Source organism: Lutjanus erythropterus, chromosome 3 (genome assembly GCF_056507025.1).
Source record: "Lutjanus erythropterus isolate fLutEry1 chromosome 3, fLutEry1.hap2, whole genome shotgun sequence".
In the NCBI taxonomy this organism is placed as follows: Eukaryota; Metazoa; Chordata; class Actinopteri; order Lutjaniformes; family Lutjanidae; genus Lutjanus; species Lutjanus erythropterus.
In genome coordinates this window covers 24,582,507-24,596,978 of record NC_139319.1, presented here as the reverse complement: position 1 = coordinate 24,596,978, position 14,472 = coordinate 24,582,507, and the positions used below count along the sequence as shown (strand labels likewise).

General features: G+C 37.1%; 2 protein-coding genes across 2 annotated transcripts; both read right to left on the bottom strand.

Moving 5' to 3' along the window:
• Positions 1–464: 464 nt before the first annotated feature.
• On the bottom strand, positions 465–4,122 carry cdkn2d (cyclin-dependent kinase inhibitor 2D (p19, inhibits CDK4)). The gene is made up of 3 exons (XM_084715540.1): positions 3,729–4,122; positions 3,215–3,369; positions 465–1,445 (listed from the first exon to the last, which is right to left on the bottom strand). Exons 2-3 carry the CDS (start codon positions 3,353–3,355, stop codon positions 1,092–1,094), a joined length of 495 nt encoding a protein of 164 aa, XP_084571666.1. The 5' UTR covers positions 3,356–3,369; positions 3,729–4,122; the 3' UTR covers positions 465–1,091.
• A 155-nt stretch (positions 4,123–4,277) lies between these two features.
• Positions 4,278–14,128, bottom strand: ap1m2 (adaptor related protein complex 1 subunit mu 2). Its single transcript, XM_084715539.1, has 12 exons — positions 13,906–14,128; positions 12,570–12,726; positions 11,538–11,605; positions 11,256–11,386; positions 10,998–11,145; positions 9,268–9,394; positions 9,017–9,159; positions 8,413–8,484; positions 7,967–8,125; positions 7,241–7,366; positions 6,778–6,853; positions 4,278–4,520 (listed from the first exon to the last, which is right to left on the bottom strand). The coding sequence occupies exons 1-12, from the start codon at positions 13,945–13,947 to the stop codon at positions 4,495–4,497; spliced, it is 1,275 nt and encodes a 424-aa protein (XP_084571665.1). The 5' UTR covers positions 13,948–14,128; the 3' UTR covers positions 4,278–4,494.
• Positions 14,129–14,472: the final 344 nt, after the last annotated feature.

The following is a 14,472-nucleotide window of genomic DNA, read 5'->3' as shown; positions in this document are numbered from 1 at the left end:
TGTGACCTTTTCACTGCACAGTGCATTCCACTGTGGAGTTATTAGAAATGCCCTCCACGAATCACCTTGAGGAAGTGCTCAGCACTTGAGGATGTAACAAAGTTGGTTTGAACAAATTAAGGCCCCTTAAGCTTCAGCTGAACTTGTAGAAACCAAACTATCACGAACTGGTTTAATCCATGAATCGAGTGTAATGTGTTAACTTTTATTTACTTATTGCAAAAAAAATTCTAAATATAATATAAAATGTATTTATATATATATATATTTTTTTTTTTAAATATTATCAATATAATATATTCATAAGATAATTACTGATAGTCTTTTTTAATATGCCTTTAAAACACATAGAAATTCAGGTCTTTAAAGCCCCCAAATCCCAGAAAAATATAGAGGTGGCTCTACTGTCTTGCCAACTTCACAGCAGCTATGTCACTGTTTAAAATGAAAACTGACTTCAAAACTTCAAGTTCAACACTTTATTTTGTGCTTTCTCCTTCAAATATTAAAGTGAATAATCTCACTTTTGTTTTAAAAGTATTTATATAAATAACATTTCAACAAATCACAATAAATGTTGCTATTTACAAAGTCACAGGAATATTCAGTCCTATTCCAACAATAAATAAGAGTAAATTCAAAGTCTAAGGACATCTAATCAAGAGAAACAAAACTATGAAAAGCAATCAGGGTGCACCATGTCAAGTTTTGTAAAAAAAAAAAAAAAAAAAAAAAAAAAAGTTTAAAAACACATCCAACTGTTACAATTCTTACACATAAATGGAAATAATGCAATAATTACAAAACACTGGGGAAACTATCTACAAATGTGCACTCCCAATCAATAGGGAAACAGATATATAAGGTGCCTAAACTGCACTGTGCAAAAGGGGTGTCTACTGTACATAGACACCGATCCACTGAAAATAAGCTGCCAAGACAATATGTCCTGTGACAGACATTAATGCTGAGCCACTACTAACAAAACAAAATAATCCTTTACACAGCAATGAATTCAAGTCACCAGGTTTGAAGCAAACACAAAGTCAGGTCAGGGTCACCCAGGAGGTACCCAGCAACGAGACGTTTGACTAACTATGAATGTGAGCGAAAAGCAAGTCAATCATATCAGGAACACACGAAGCTCGGGCCACGTCTATCGCCGTCTGACCGCTGATGTTGGCATGCTTCAGGTCGGACCTCGGTGCCAAGAACTCCACAACATCTCGGTGGCCTTCCCGGATGGCGATATGGATAGGCAGGGCGCCGCTCTGATCTGGGGTGTTTACAGAAGCACCGTACTCCACCAGAACCTGCAGAGTGTCCAGGAATCCTGTCCGAGCTGCATCATGTGCAGGCGCAATCCCATGTTTGTCCTGCACGTTGGGGTCGGCCCCTTTTTCCAACAGCAGACTGGCAATCTTGGAGTTCCCCATCATCATCACCTGCAGGAGACGAGGAGGAGGGGAAAGAGCGCACAGTAAATTCAACGTGTGTGTAAATGAAAAGTCGTGACCCCAGATTCCCTCAAATGCAAAGAGTTTTTAACACATTTATGTCAAGAATATCTACAGAGATCAGTGATCCCCGTTTTATGTTTCATTTTACTCCTACCTGGTAAACTGTAATTAAACATCGTAACTGTCTACACTGTTCATGAGACGGCACAAATCTATATTGACATCAGTGACAACAGTTTTTGTTGAAACTCTTTGGGACTTGTTGAGCTATTTTAATCATTCTGAGAGGTTTTAATATGTAGTGCAGATGGAACAATTAGTTGACTAATCAAGAAGTTAATAGGTTGAAAAATAATTAGCAACTATTAGGATCATTAATTGACAGTTAAAGTCAATTATCTGGCATAAATTCCAAACATTCACTGGATTCAAAATTTCAAATGTGAGAATTGGCTGCCCTTTTTTGTTATTTTAAAATATTATATGTTTTATATAATTGCAGCCTTACCATTTAGTCTACCTTCACTTACATAAATAGTGTAGGGATGAAAAACTGAATCAAAATTTAAACAAAATCAAACTTGTCTACTGCACTTTTCAAATTTCAGGAGGCACAATATGTCTTAAATTAAGTATTTGTCCTGCTGCTGAGATGTCCTGGCCAACACATCATATTTTATAGAACATAACAGAACATATAGAATCTTTATTTGGTATGACCCCCCCACCCCCCATTTGAATATAGAGAATAATTATGTCAAAATTATTAATTTACTCTAATTTTGCCACTAACACTGCAATAGCAGTCAAAATAATTACCAATTTTAACACATACATACATACAATTTTCTAATTAACAATTGTTTTTTCCCTTCAAAAATAATTCAGCAATAAAATAGGGTGGACAAAACATTACAAACACCTCTCAGTATAACCACACCTTAATAACAATTTCACAGCATCAGAAAGTACAGCTACAGCCTCCAGAATGACCATAAAGTTGGATCAACATCTCTCTATAAACAGCTTCAACAAAAACTGAGCATTACAACACACTATTAGCACATATTAGCATATAAACAAATTCTTACTATTATGAATTAATTACTTAACTTATTAACTGCTGTATTAGACTGCAGTTTAGTTAAAGTGTTCCTGATGAAACTATATCAGCATTCGTTATTTATTTCCAGCAAGTGAAATCATCTTAATACACAGTGCTATACAACATATTCATAACTGGCTGTTCGAGAGGAAAATTAAGACAGCCTCGTGGACTGTTATGTTAAGAGGAAAGAAGGTAAGTCTGTAACCTCTCTTAAACAGTTTACAAAAACTAAGATCTATAACCTTCATGAATGTAGAACTTAAAAAAGGGCTGCCGTATTTGACTGTCATTAGTTTAAAACCCTCCCAATAAACTGGCAACTGCGTATATGTCCTGTTTTTTTTTAATTAATACCTAGCAAGTCAAATAATCAAACACTCGACGTTTTGGTTGAGTTGACCTGGTTTACAGGAAATCTCAGGTACTGGGACATGAATACAACTAGATTCTAATAAAAAACTATGTCTTCATACACAGTGCTGTGACATATTCATAACAGAGAATACAGTTCAGCCTTTGGTACTGTTATGACAAGAGGAAAGACGACGAACCAAAACAAACCCGCCTAGCGTTCATCTATAGTATGCGTGTATGTTTACAGATAAATATGAATCATGTATGAGTATTTTTGTGAAGTGGTCCTTACCTGTAGCGCAGTCCTGCTAAATTCATTCATAGTATCCGGATGCACTCTGCATTCCTCCAGGATCCTCTGCACCTCGGCTGTGTTCCCTTTGGCTGCTGCCGCCGTCAAAGCTTTACCGGCATCCATCTGGCTCAGGACCATTATAGTCGCTCTTTCTGCCGGTTCAACACAACAACAGTCAAACCACACTTCAACCACCGGCTCTTCCGCGATGGTTATAACAGTATAGTGAGCAGTAAAGAGGTGAAACCAGAATTCAAGAAAGCTATAGCTAGCTACCACAGCATCCGGCTAAAGTAAGCTACAGCTCCCCGTTGACGCCATGTTATCTGAATTGCTAGCGTGATGTAATAGCAAGTTGTTTTACCCCACTTTAAACAACAAAGCTGTGTGGAAACAGTTTCTCTACCGAGAGAAAGAGAGAGAGAGAGGCGTCAACTGAAACAAACAATTAGCATCCGGGCTAACCGCTAACACTAAAAAAGCGAACAGACGATAGCGGTTGGAGGCTTACCTTCTTCGGTTTCTTGAGATCCACAACGTCGCCGAGATGTTCTATCCCGCTGTTTCTAGAGTCTGGTAATTTTTAAATAAAATCTAAACAAGGAATGTTTATCAACATTAGAAAAATACATTTGCGCGCTGAGATCTATACAGCGGTGTCTGCAGACTACAATTTACAAACATTGGGGAGAACACACGCTGACCAATCGCCGCTCGCCCATAGGGTGTTGCTCTTCCATGTATGGGAAAAGAGGCGGGGTTACAACTCGGTTACTACACTATCACTGTGGTAACAGCGGCAGTCGACCAATCAGAGCCCGCAGCGAAGAAAGCGGGCGATTCGTATACGTTGATGTCTTCAAAGGCAGTTCATTCACATTTCGGACCTTTTTAGTTGTATTTCTCTAGAAGCAAGTGTGGAAAAAAGGCGGGTGTAAGTTTTTAATTTTAGGCGCAATTTAGTGACCGTGATTGTACAATGCATTACTACAATATGGGGACTGACACGGTGTTGCAAACTCGTGAGAAAAACAAAATGACAAATGTTACTATTGACAAATCGATTTAAAAGGAATGATTTAATTAAAGATTTAAATAATTTGCAGTGGTCACACATTAGAAACATTACAATCAAGCTGGACATACATTTGATAAAACAGGATCACTGACATTTAATAGAGCAGGTGAAATTTAAAGACATTCTTTCAGTCGAGTTAAAGTGATCATTGATGCTCCTCTGGAGATGCTGAGATGAATAAACAGCGATCCTTCAGGCTTTACACATTAGTCCTCAGCTGGTAGTCTGAATAAAAAGATAACACATGTAAGGAGAGATTATATAACTTAAATGTGAGTCAGCTGCTGACCTGTTACTTAAAGGGACAATTCACCCCAAAATCAAAAATACATGTAATGTAAAAGAATACATAGTGCAGTGATATTTATCAATCATCATGGTTTTGGTATGAGTTGCAGAGTTTTGGAGATATCAGCCGTAGAGATGTCTGCCTTATCTCAAATATAATGGGAATACAGTGTCTTTGATGTTTTCCCCTTCTTATTGCTTTTATAAAGCACTTTGTCAGCACTTTGTAACCTTGTTAAGAAAAGTGCTATATAAATAAATAAATAAAGTTTATCATTATAAATGGAATCATTGTCAATATAATTTGGGGGGTTTTTTTTACATAGAAAGCTACAAAAAAAAAAAAACTCTTCTATGTCAAAGTGAGAACAGATTTCTACAAAGTAATGTCAATTACAGAAAAATATGCAGTGTAAAATAAGTGATTGCATATATATTCACCCCCTTCAAGTCAGTATTTAGTTGCACCTTTGGCCACAATCACAGCACTGAGTCTGTGTGGATAGTTCTCAATCAAGCTTGCACATCCGGACACTGCAATTTTACTTAATTCTTCTTTGCAAAACTGCTCAAGCTCTATCAGGGTGCACAAGGATTGGGTGTGAACTGCCCTTTCAGGTCCAGCCACAAATTCTCTATTGGATTGAGGTTTGGGCTTTGACTCAGTCAACCCGTTGTATACTTCGGGTCATTGTTTTACTGGAAAAGTCTCCCAAGTCGTAATTCTCTTGCAGACTGAATCAGATTGTCCTCCAGGATTTCCCTATATTTTGCTGCATTCATTTTACCCTCGACCTTTACAAGCCTTCCAGGGCCTGCTGCCAAGAAGCATCCTCTAGAATCTATAGGAACTACTTCCTTGCTACTAGAAAGAAAATACTTCCTACTGCTCACAACAAAGTTTGTGAATTATCTTGAGTAACTGGGTCTTGAAGAGTGATTGCTGTTGATTTTTTGAAATTTATTTATTTATTTATTTATTTATTTATTTATTTATTTATTTATTTATTTTGGCACTTTAAGCATCACAAGCCAGGTGCCATTTATTCCCATTATAATCAAGAGAAGGCAGACATCTCTGTGGTCTGTAATTTCCAGTGGTGGACAGTAGTGAAGTACATTTACTCGAGTACTGTACTTAAGTACATTTTTTGAGTATCTGTACTTTACTTGAGTATTTGTTTTTTGGAAACTTATGACTTTCACTCCACATTCCAAAGACAAATATTGTACTTTTGACTCCACTACATTTCTATGAAGGTTGTTGTTACTTTTTGACTAAGCTTTGAAGTCAGCTGTTGGTGTTTTTTCTTTTCTAAAATGCAATTGGTCACATGCTGTGTTCCTCACAGAAGGAGACCAATCACAGTAGCTCCTCTCAAATGGGACTGATGTAAAAGTGGAAATATGTCATCCAGGCGCTCTAACAAGCACAAGCAAACTCTCCCTCTTTCATTCAAACAAAAAGCGGTAATGGTGATGGCAGGAGAAAGACAAAATAAAATCTCAAGATGTTTTTATAATTATTCACTATTCCAGGTAGCTTTTAAAGTTGGATTGTTTTTATCTGAGTGAAAAATACCACATAATTAATGTATATATATACTGCCCCTGAAGCCAGAAAGAAATCTCAGTTATTTAACAGACTTGGAGAACTCTTACAGTTGGCTTCAATCTGCTTTTACGATGTGATTTTAATACAGTTACATCAGAAAATGACAACAGCTGTCCTTTTTGTTTTAGATTGTATTTCTATGCAGAAGTTTTTATAGGTGTTTCTATAGGCTTTGTGTAGCAGAGTGGTTCTACAAGCAAATCATCATTAGATGGTTTCAGAGAGTTACAAGCTTCTGTAAATGCATCATGAAAACAATACAGCATGTATTGATATTAGAAAATGTACTTTGTAATTTATACTTTTGAATACTTAAGTAGTTTTAAAAGCAAGAACTCTAGTACTTTAACTCAAGTAAAATTTTGACTGAGCAACTTTCACTTGTAGTTGAGTAATATTTGACCAGGAGTATCTATACTTTGACTCAAGTACTGGGGTTGAGTACTTTGTCCACCACTGGTAATTTCAAAACTCGATAAGTCACATCAAATCAATCTAGATGGTTAAACAGCACTACAGGTAAGAGGAAAATCACATATTTTTATTTCTGGGTGTAAATCTAATGGGAAATTAACATACCTCCACTCTGTGTAATGTACCGGACCCACGGTAAAGCCTGGTAACCACTTTTTTCAATGATCTTCATATATCGCACCTGGTGAAAGAGAGTGAGTGAGACAAGAGACAAGAGACACATGTTGAGGCAAGAAACATTTAAATGTGCATCACCAATTAAAATTAAAATAGTTTGCCAGTCTGCACATACAATATCAGCTTTTACAGGACCTGACACGACTGTCCACAGGCTGTAAACCGCACTATGCAAAGCACTGATCTTCTCAGGTGATATTTAGAGCATTAAAATTGTCCACACTGATATTAACATGCACTGACAGGTTTATAAATGTTTTCTTCTCCAATGGACTTGCCTCATACAGCCACAGGCAATACACTTGGGTTGTTTGAGATTAAAAAAGTATAAACACACAGACCTGTGTGCACGCACACGCACACACATGCACGCACGCACACACACACACACCTGTATTCCTGAGACTGTGAAGTATGGGATTTCAAACTTGACAGTAATGGGAGGTTTGCCCTCGACCTCATCGTTTTCCACACTGGGCAGACCAAAATGAGCTCTCATTAGAAACTCTTTTCCTCCCTGGATGGATGGATAGATGGATGGACACACAGACATACAGACAGGTGGACAGACAAGCAGAAAAACGCACAGTTAAATACACATGTGTAGAATGTAACTACAATGTAATATACATTAAAGGTCCAGTGTTTAAGATTTTGGGTGATCTATTTGTAGAATATAACAGAAATGGAATATAATCTAATATAATAAAAGCAGAGGTGGGAAGTAACACAGTACAAGTATGTTTTTACTGTAAATAAGTAGTTTTCAGGTATGTGAACTTGAGTAGTAATTTTTCTGACAAATTTTTACTTTTACTCCCCACATTTTAACACAAATATCTGCACTTTCTACTCCTTACATTTTCAAAACAGGCTTGTTACTTCAGTTTTGATACATTCGCATTTATTGATTATTTTTAGTTTACATCATTGCGTATTGCCTTCCCAGCATCAACACCAATTTTAACCTAAATGGATGGGACAGTAACGCATAGAAAAGATGATTCTTTGGTGTATCTATCAGTGCATATCACACACAACAGATGGAACAAGATGAAAACAATGTAAAGAGACACTGGTCCTTTAAAAAAAGTATTATCAGTTGTGAATTTCTTACAGGGAAAGACTTGATGGTCCACACCACCAGGTTCTTCTCAGGCACATACTTGGCGTTGCCTGTGCTGGTTTTGAACTTGGGTGAGTCGGCATCACTGGGCACAGGGACCCGCACCTCCACATTATTTGCCACAGACTGTTTTTTAAATTGTCCCTTTGCCTGAAAATACAACACAATATAACAGGATATGATGTAAAAGCCTCTTTCTTGTTACTGTAAAGGTAGTTAATGGTGTAACTGTGTAGAAAGTGAACAACAGCTGGACACACCAAAGTGAAAAAAGTAGTAAAAAGAATCATTTTTGCTGTAACTCTTGTGCTCTTCATGCTTTTAAACACTTTTCTTGGCAGTGCCCACAGCATATACATCTCCAGACACACAAAATATTCAGAAACAAATTTGTAAATCTGGTGCCAGAAAAGTAAAAAAGACAGTTCGGTCGGTACCTTAACCATGATTTCCACTCTACTGTGAGAGAATTTCTCTATGACTGATTCAATCCATATCAGAGGCTTCACCTATAAGAGAAGAAAGAATATGGTTTCATCAAACAAATGATTTTACAATTAAACCAACATAAAAAAAAATGCTTTTCTTGAGTTACATGGATATTACATGGATATTATTAAGTGTGTTAATTTAGGTCATGTTTTACATGCAGAGGACTATAAGGCTCAAAAAGGCTTTCAGTGTTGCCCTATTAGACTCATTATTTATGTACATATACATTTTCTGGCGGTGTCTTGTAACCCTTTATAGAATTTTTTCTTTTTCGTAGATCTTTCAACCTTCTTGTGTTTAATTTCCCCTCTGGGAAATTAATAAAGCCTTCTTTATTAATTTATATATCTATCTATCCCTGCCATTTCTAACAGGAAAACTGTGGTACTAACAACATCATCACATAAATTTTTGTACTCCAACCTTCTAAACTTATATGTATTTACAGGTCTAATGCATGTTACTAATGCACCGTGTGAGCCAAAAATATGGTACATGGTGCAAGTGACAAATATAAAGAGTTTGGTGTGAATACTGAATGAGACTAACATGGGTGTTGATGCGGTAGGACATGAGTTCAGACTCCCCGTCTGGAGGAATGAAGGAGATCGTTCGATCACTCTCAAAGCGTGAGAGACGGACACACTGGTGGAACTTCACATCCTCCATCGCCACTGTCTTTCCCTTGTCACCTGAATACAACACAATACAATAAGGGGTATTAATTTAAATATAACTACAGCAGATGGACAAGCTATGTGTGATAAACCTGTGTAGTTAGACGGTGCCTGCATACGTACGTCCAGTCAGAGCAAAAAGCACTCGATCGTTGAGACCCAGCCGCAGTTCAGGCATCCCAGAGAGCATGGTTTTCAGCTTGATGCTGCCCACAATGTCACTGCTCATCACACTGCCATTAGCATTCACCTGCATAAACAAAACACACTGGTGAATAAATCGGAATAAATTGTTTGGCTGAATAAACCACACTGATGTGATTTATTAAGCAGAGTTATTACAGATTTGTATTTTAAATTGTTTTTTTATTTGTGTGTATGTTTGCTCATTTACCATTTAGTTTTTATTGTGACATGTTTAGTTTCAGTTTAAATTTAATTTGTGTTAGCTTTAGTTTGTTTTTTTTACTCTATAATATGGGGGGGGTGGGTTGTCAGAGGCAAGATTTTTAGGATTTCAGAATAGGTTTCACAATAAAAAACACAACACTTTGTGAAGGCTATTGATGAAGTCATTTTGATATCCAAGTCTCAATAAACACATGCACCAGTGCCTACTCCTGCTTGTTGTGTTGACAGATTTGACCAAATTGACAAAGACTAAAACTAAAGTAATTTTCTGTATGTTTTTATTTCATTTTAAGTAGTTTTGTAAGTACACAGTATTGTTTCAGTTAGTCTTCATCTTTTTCTAAAGTCTAGTTTTTAATTTTTACTTCAGTCAACTAAAATGTTTTTTCAGACTTTGACTGAGCTTTAGTTTATTTTTAGTTATTAACTATCATAACCTTGTTATTAAGTCAATTAAACACTTAACACAAAAAAACAAATACATATGGGTGGTGTCACAGGAAGCATGAATTTACCTCATCATCTTCTTAAACATAAAGACACTACGACAGTACCTCCACTGCTACACTACTGCTGGTTAATATGAATGGACTGAGTGTAACAAAAGTAACTAGGACGCTCAGTGCGAGTGCAGTCTCTGCCATGACCTGTTATCTGCTCTTCTATGCAAATCTGCAATTGCAAACTTCATGGTAAATGTTATTGCTTGTTCTTGTGAGGCTTAAAGTTTGAACATTTTTCCTTGATATCCCTGGTGGACTTTATTGCAGACAGTTCACATTAGCATGTGAGTAAGAGTATAATTACTTGCATATGTGTGTATTTATATTTAGAAAGACACACCTAAGTCTTAGAAAAGCTTTGCTGTAATGATGGCAATGTTACAGTTCTGGTTCTCCCGTGCCAGTAGATTGTGACATGAAGTCATTAGTTGGCTGTTTTGTCACTACTGAATGTGATTGCTGGTAAAGTTTAGCTTTATCTACTGGATTTTAAGATGGATGGCATTTATTCCACCAAGGCTAATGCCCTATCTCACAATGTTAACAAAAGTGAAAAATCATGTATATTCTTTGGCCCATGTTACAATCCTCCACCAAGTTTCATGACAGTCAGGTGAGTAGTTTTTTGGTAATCCTGCTTACAAACTGACAAAAGGTGCTAAAAGCATAAGCTCTTTGCAACACTTGAATATACTTACTACTATACAGACAATTCATGCAGTACATGCTCTATTATAGCCTATTCAGCATAACAACTAAGTCTAAAGTGATTTAAAGACAGCCCACATGAACAATCTACCCTAACTATTATGAGGAGGTGGTTGCAGGTGATTTAACAGCACTAGACATTCAATCTTTACACGCCAAGCTGATTCTTTAAGGTGGTGCAAAGATCTCTGAGTGACATGTATAATAAAGGAGCCTTGTATCTCTTCTTACCAGCACGTTGATTGACTCGATGACGTCAATAAAGACCTCGTTTTTCTTGTATTTGATCCCCTCTGACCTCCAGGAGACAGCGTTGGTGACGGTGGTCGGCACCTTGGACTTTGCCACCTCAAGCTTGGTACCTTCCTGAGTGATGTATCTGCAAGAAATGAGATAAGAGGAGATGGTTCAACGCCACACTCTTTTTCAAATATACATAGTATTTATACATCTGCATGTGCCTTCTCTGAGTGCGTCTGGCAGTCTCACTCCTGTAGGATCTTGCTGTCAGTAGTCTGAGGGAATCCAAAGTCCATCAGCTCATCCAGCAGTTCATAGACGACCACGAAGTTGTCCTGAATGCTCTCTTCCTCCAGCTCTTTGAAGTACTCTGTGAACACCTGCATAGTACACAGGACACACTTATTAGCCTGACCTGTAGAGGCTCTGAGTAGCTTTGGATTATCACAATCTTTAGCTGCCATCCTCACATAAACACAACTTAATCTTTGAACACTTTACAGTAAACATAAGACTGTACGTGTGACTCACCTCCACTAGTTTGTATAAGAACGAGTACACAAGGGAGGCATTGGAGTTCTTGTTTGTAGTGGCCACCACTGTGCAGAGATCAGGTCAAGGAGTAATTCAATAACCAGTGACATTATGAATGAAATTCTGTTTAATGTGTTTTACGTGTGGGACCTTGTACCCAGTGGCAGAAGAAGTATTCAGATCCTTTACTTAAGTGACAGTACTAACACCACACTGTGAAATTTCTCCACTAAACATCCTGCATTCAAAATCCCACTTCAGTAAAGGTATGTAAGTATTATCAGCAAAACATATTTGTTTCATTATTATGTAATATGTGTTGTTTTTTTCATCTCATTTCATTACTTTTTTTTTGTTCTTCCCATGTAATGCAAATCTCCAGCAAAAGTAAAGAGATCATAAAGTTGTTTACAATCACTACACAAATCTATTTGCTCATCTCATGTATGAAAAGGAACGGGGAGAAGATAAATCTTGTTTTGCTCTTTGCTCAAAACATAAATAAACAGTCAAAATAGATGGTCTGCCCATTATGGTTTCTTAACAATTAGAGTTGTCATGATACTAGAATTTCAAGCCTTTATACAATTCTAATTTATTTTTTAAAAAAAACACCAAAAAACAATGCTGGAAACTTTCCTCAATACCAACACTAAAATAAAAAACTACTTTATATACTGTTGGGTCGTAATCTATAGCAGCGCATCACAGTCTTTTCAGTTTTGTGACAATGCATTTTATAACTATTTTAAACAGTTCATAAGAAAATGCCAAATTCAAAATCATCAAATTTGGAGATACATGATTTTCTCTGGACAGAAAATGTCTTTAAAAACCTGTAAAGTATATAGTTGCATTAAATGAAAACACTCAAGTAAAGTACAAGTACCTTAAATTTGTATAATACTTTAGAAAATGTACTTGATTACATTCCAGAACTGCTAGTGTTACCTTTCAAAGATGACTACATTTCTTTACGACTCTCAGTAACAACAGTAACAGGTACAGTAACATGCAGGAGAAGGATACGGTACAGGTTGCTGTGTTTGATCCACATGAAGTGAACGCTGCCGTGTGACAGCACAGGGCAGAGGAGACCCTCCTCTTCATGTTGCATGAGTAAAGGAAAGAAGTGGTCGATTTCTGCCATGTCCACATCGCCTTTGTAGTTCCGACAAATCAACACCTGAGTGGGGAGAAAAACACCACATGGTTTTCAGATAACTGCATGTTAATCTAAATATACAAGTGACAGGGTAGAAGACACCTTTAAGTAGAATGTCAATGCAACATGCAGATCATGTGATTAAATAATGAAAAATACTTCCTACAGATATTACAAGTGACAATGTAAATCTACTTTTTGATTTTTAGTTTCAGTTGAGTTTTTAGAAGTTGGCATGACGGCATCAGCAAACTCTTGTTTACTTCCCCAACATAAATCATATTTATTGTACTTTTGTTTTCTTAGAAACTTAGAACTTAGAAAATGCTAAAGAAAATCAAGTCTGTTTGTAGTCTTTCAGTGACTGAAGAGATGTTGGTTCAACTTAAAGAAACAGTTCACCCAAAATCAAAAATACATATTTTGATACAGATTTACCTCAACTTTTCTTTTCAAATTGATGCAATTTAAAATTCTAAGGCAGCACAGACACTATTTTTTAGGTTAAAACAAATGATTTAATTTTACAGTGTATACTAATAATTTATATATATAATACAATGTCTTCAGATTAAATAAATGTAAAACAGGTCAAACCTGCTCAAGATGCAACAACCTCAGGTTATACTAGACTACTTCAAGTCAGATCAAATGAGATGTCACAATTAACACACACACCCTTTTATCTCACACACACACACACACACACACACACACACACACACACACACACACACACACAGAACACCTGAAACCATGTGTGTGTTTCCATTTCTCAGTAACACTAACTTGTGTGTCAGGTTACAGTTTGTGTGTAGAGAGAAAATGATGTTTGAGCTATGCACTGTGCAGGACAACAAAAAGATGGTGAACACATGCCAGAACTGAACTATTTACAGACACACAGCTGCTGCTGCAGCTTTCACTGAAGTTATTTAAGGCTGCTGTCTGTTTCCACTGACAGACATGAATCCGGAAGTAAAGAGGAAGAAATAGCCAATGAATGAGTCTGTCGCAAGTTCTTATTAATTTTTAACGACGCAGACGCCATTAATGTTTAACAGTTCAAGCAACAATTCAAAACACGACCCGAACAGCCAAAATTAAGGAATAAGTTTTGAGTTTTGAAACTTGCGTCGCCGAAGGGCCCAATGAAGACTGAGGAGTGTGTACAAGGAGCTCCTCCAGCATTAATCTTACCTTCCCCTTGAGGTCCAGCACGAACACAGCGGAGGCAGACATCGTGTTTGTTTCAGCAGTGAGTCTACAAAACACACATTAAAGTTTAAAGTCCAGCCCGGGTCTTCTTCACTGGCTCGAATCTGGTTTCATTTCATGCAAACTGGAGACTTTCATCAGCCTGAGGTGTTCGTTAATCCACCGTGTCTTTTTCCTGAAGGTGCCGTGACGTCATCGCGCGCAGGTGAAACATTCACCAGCTCACCTGAGCACAGAGGAGGAGGAGGAGGAAGAGGGTGTGCCGCTCAATTTATCCGCCAGAGGGCGCTACAGACACACAAATCACAGCAGAAACAGAGCTGTGCCTTCATGACCTTTGAATCTTGTTGATGGATGAGTCTTTTTTTTTTTCTTTTCTCTCAGTAAGAATGCTGAGCAGGATTACTTTAAAAATGTGTGTCAATATAGTTACTAGTTACCTGTTTAAAAAAATTAGTAATCAATGTATTATAATATTGATATAAGTAATGTAGCATATTACTTTCCATTGCCTTTGGATTACCCAGCATATGGTGAAATGGTTTAGCT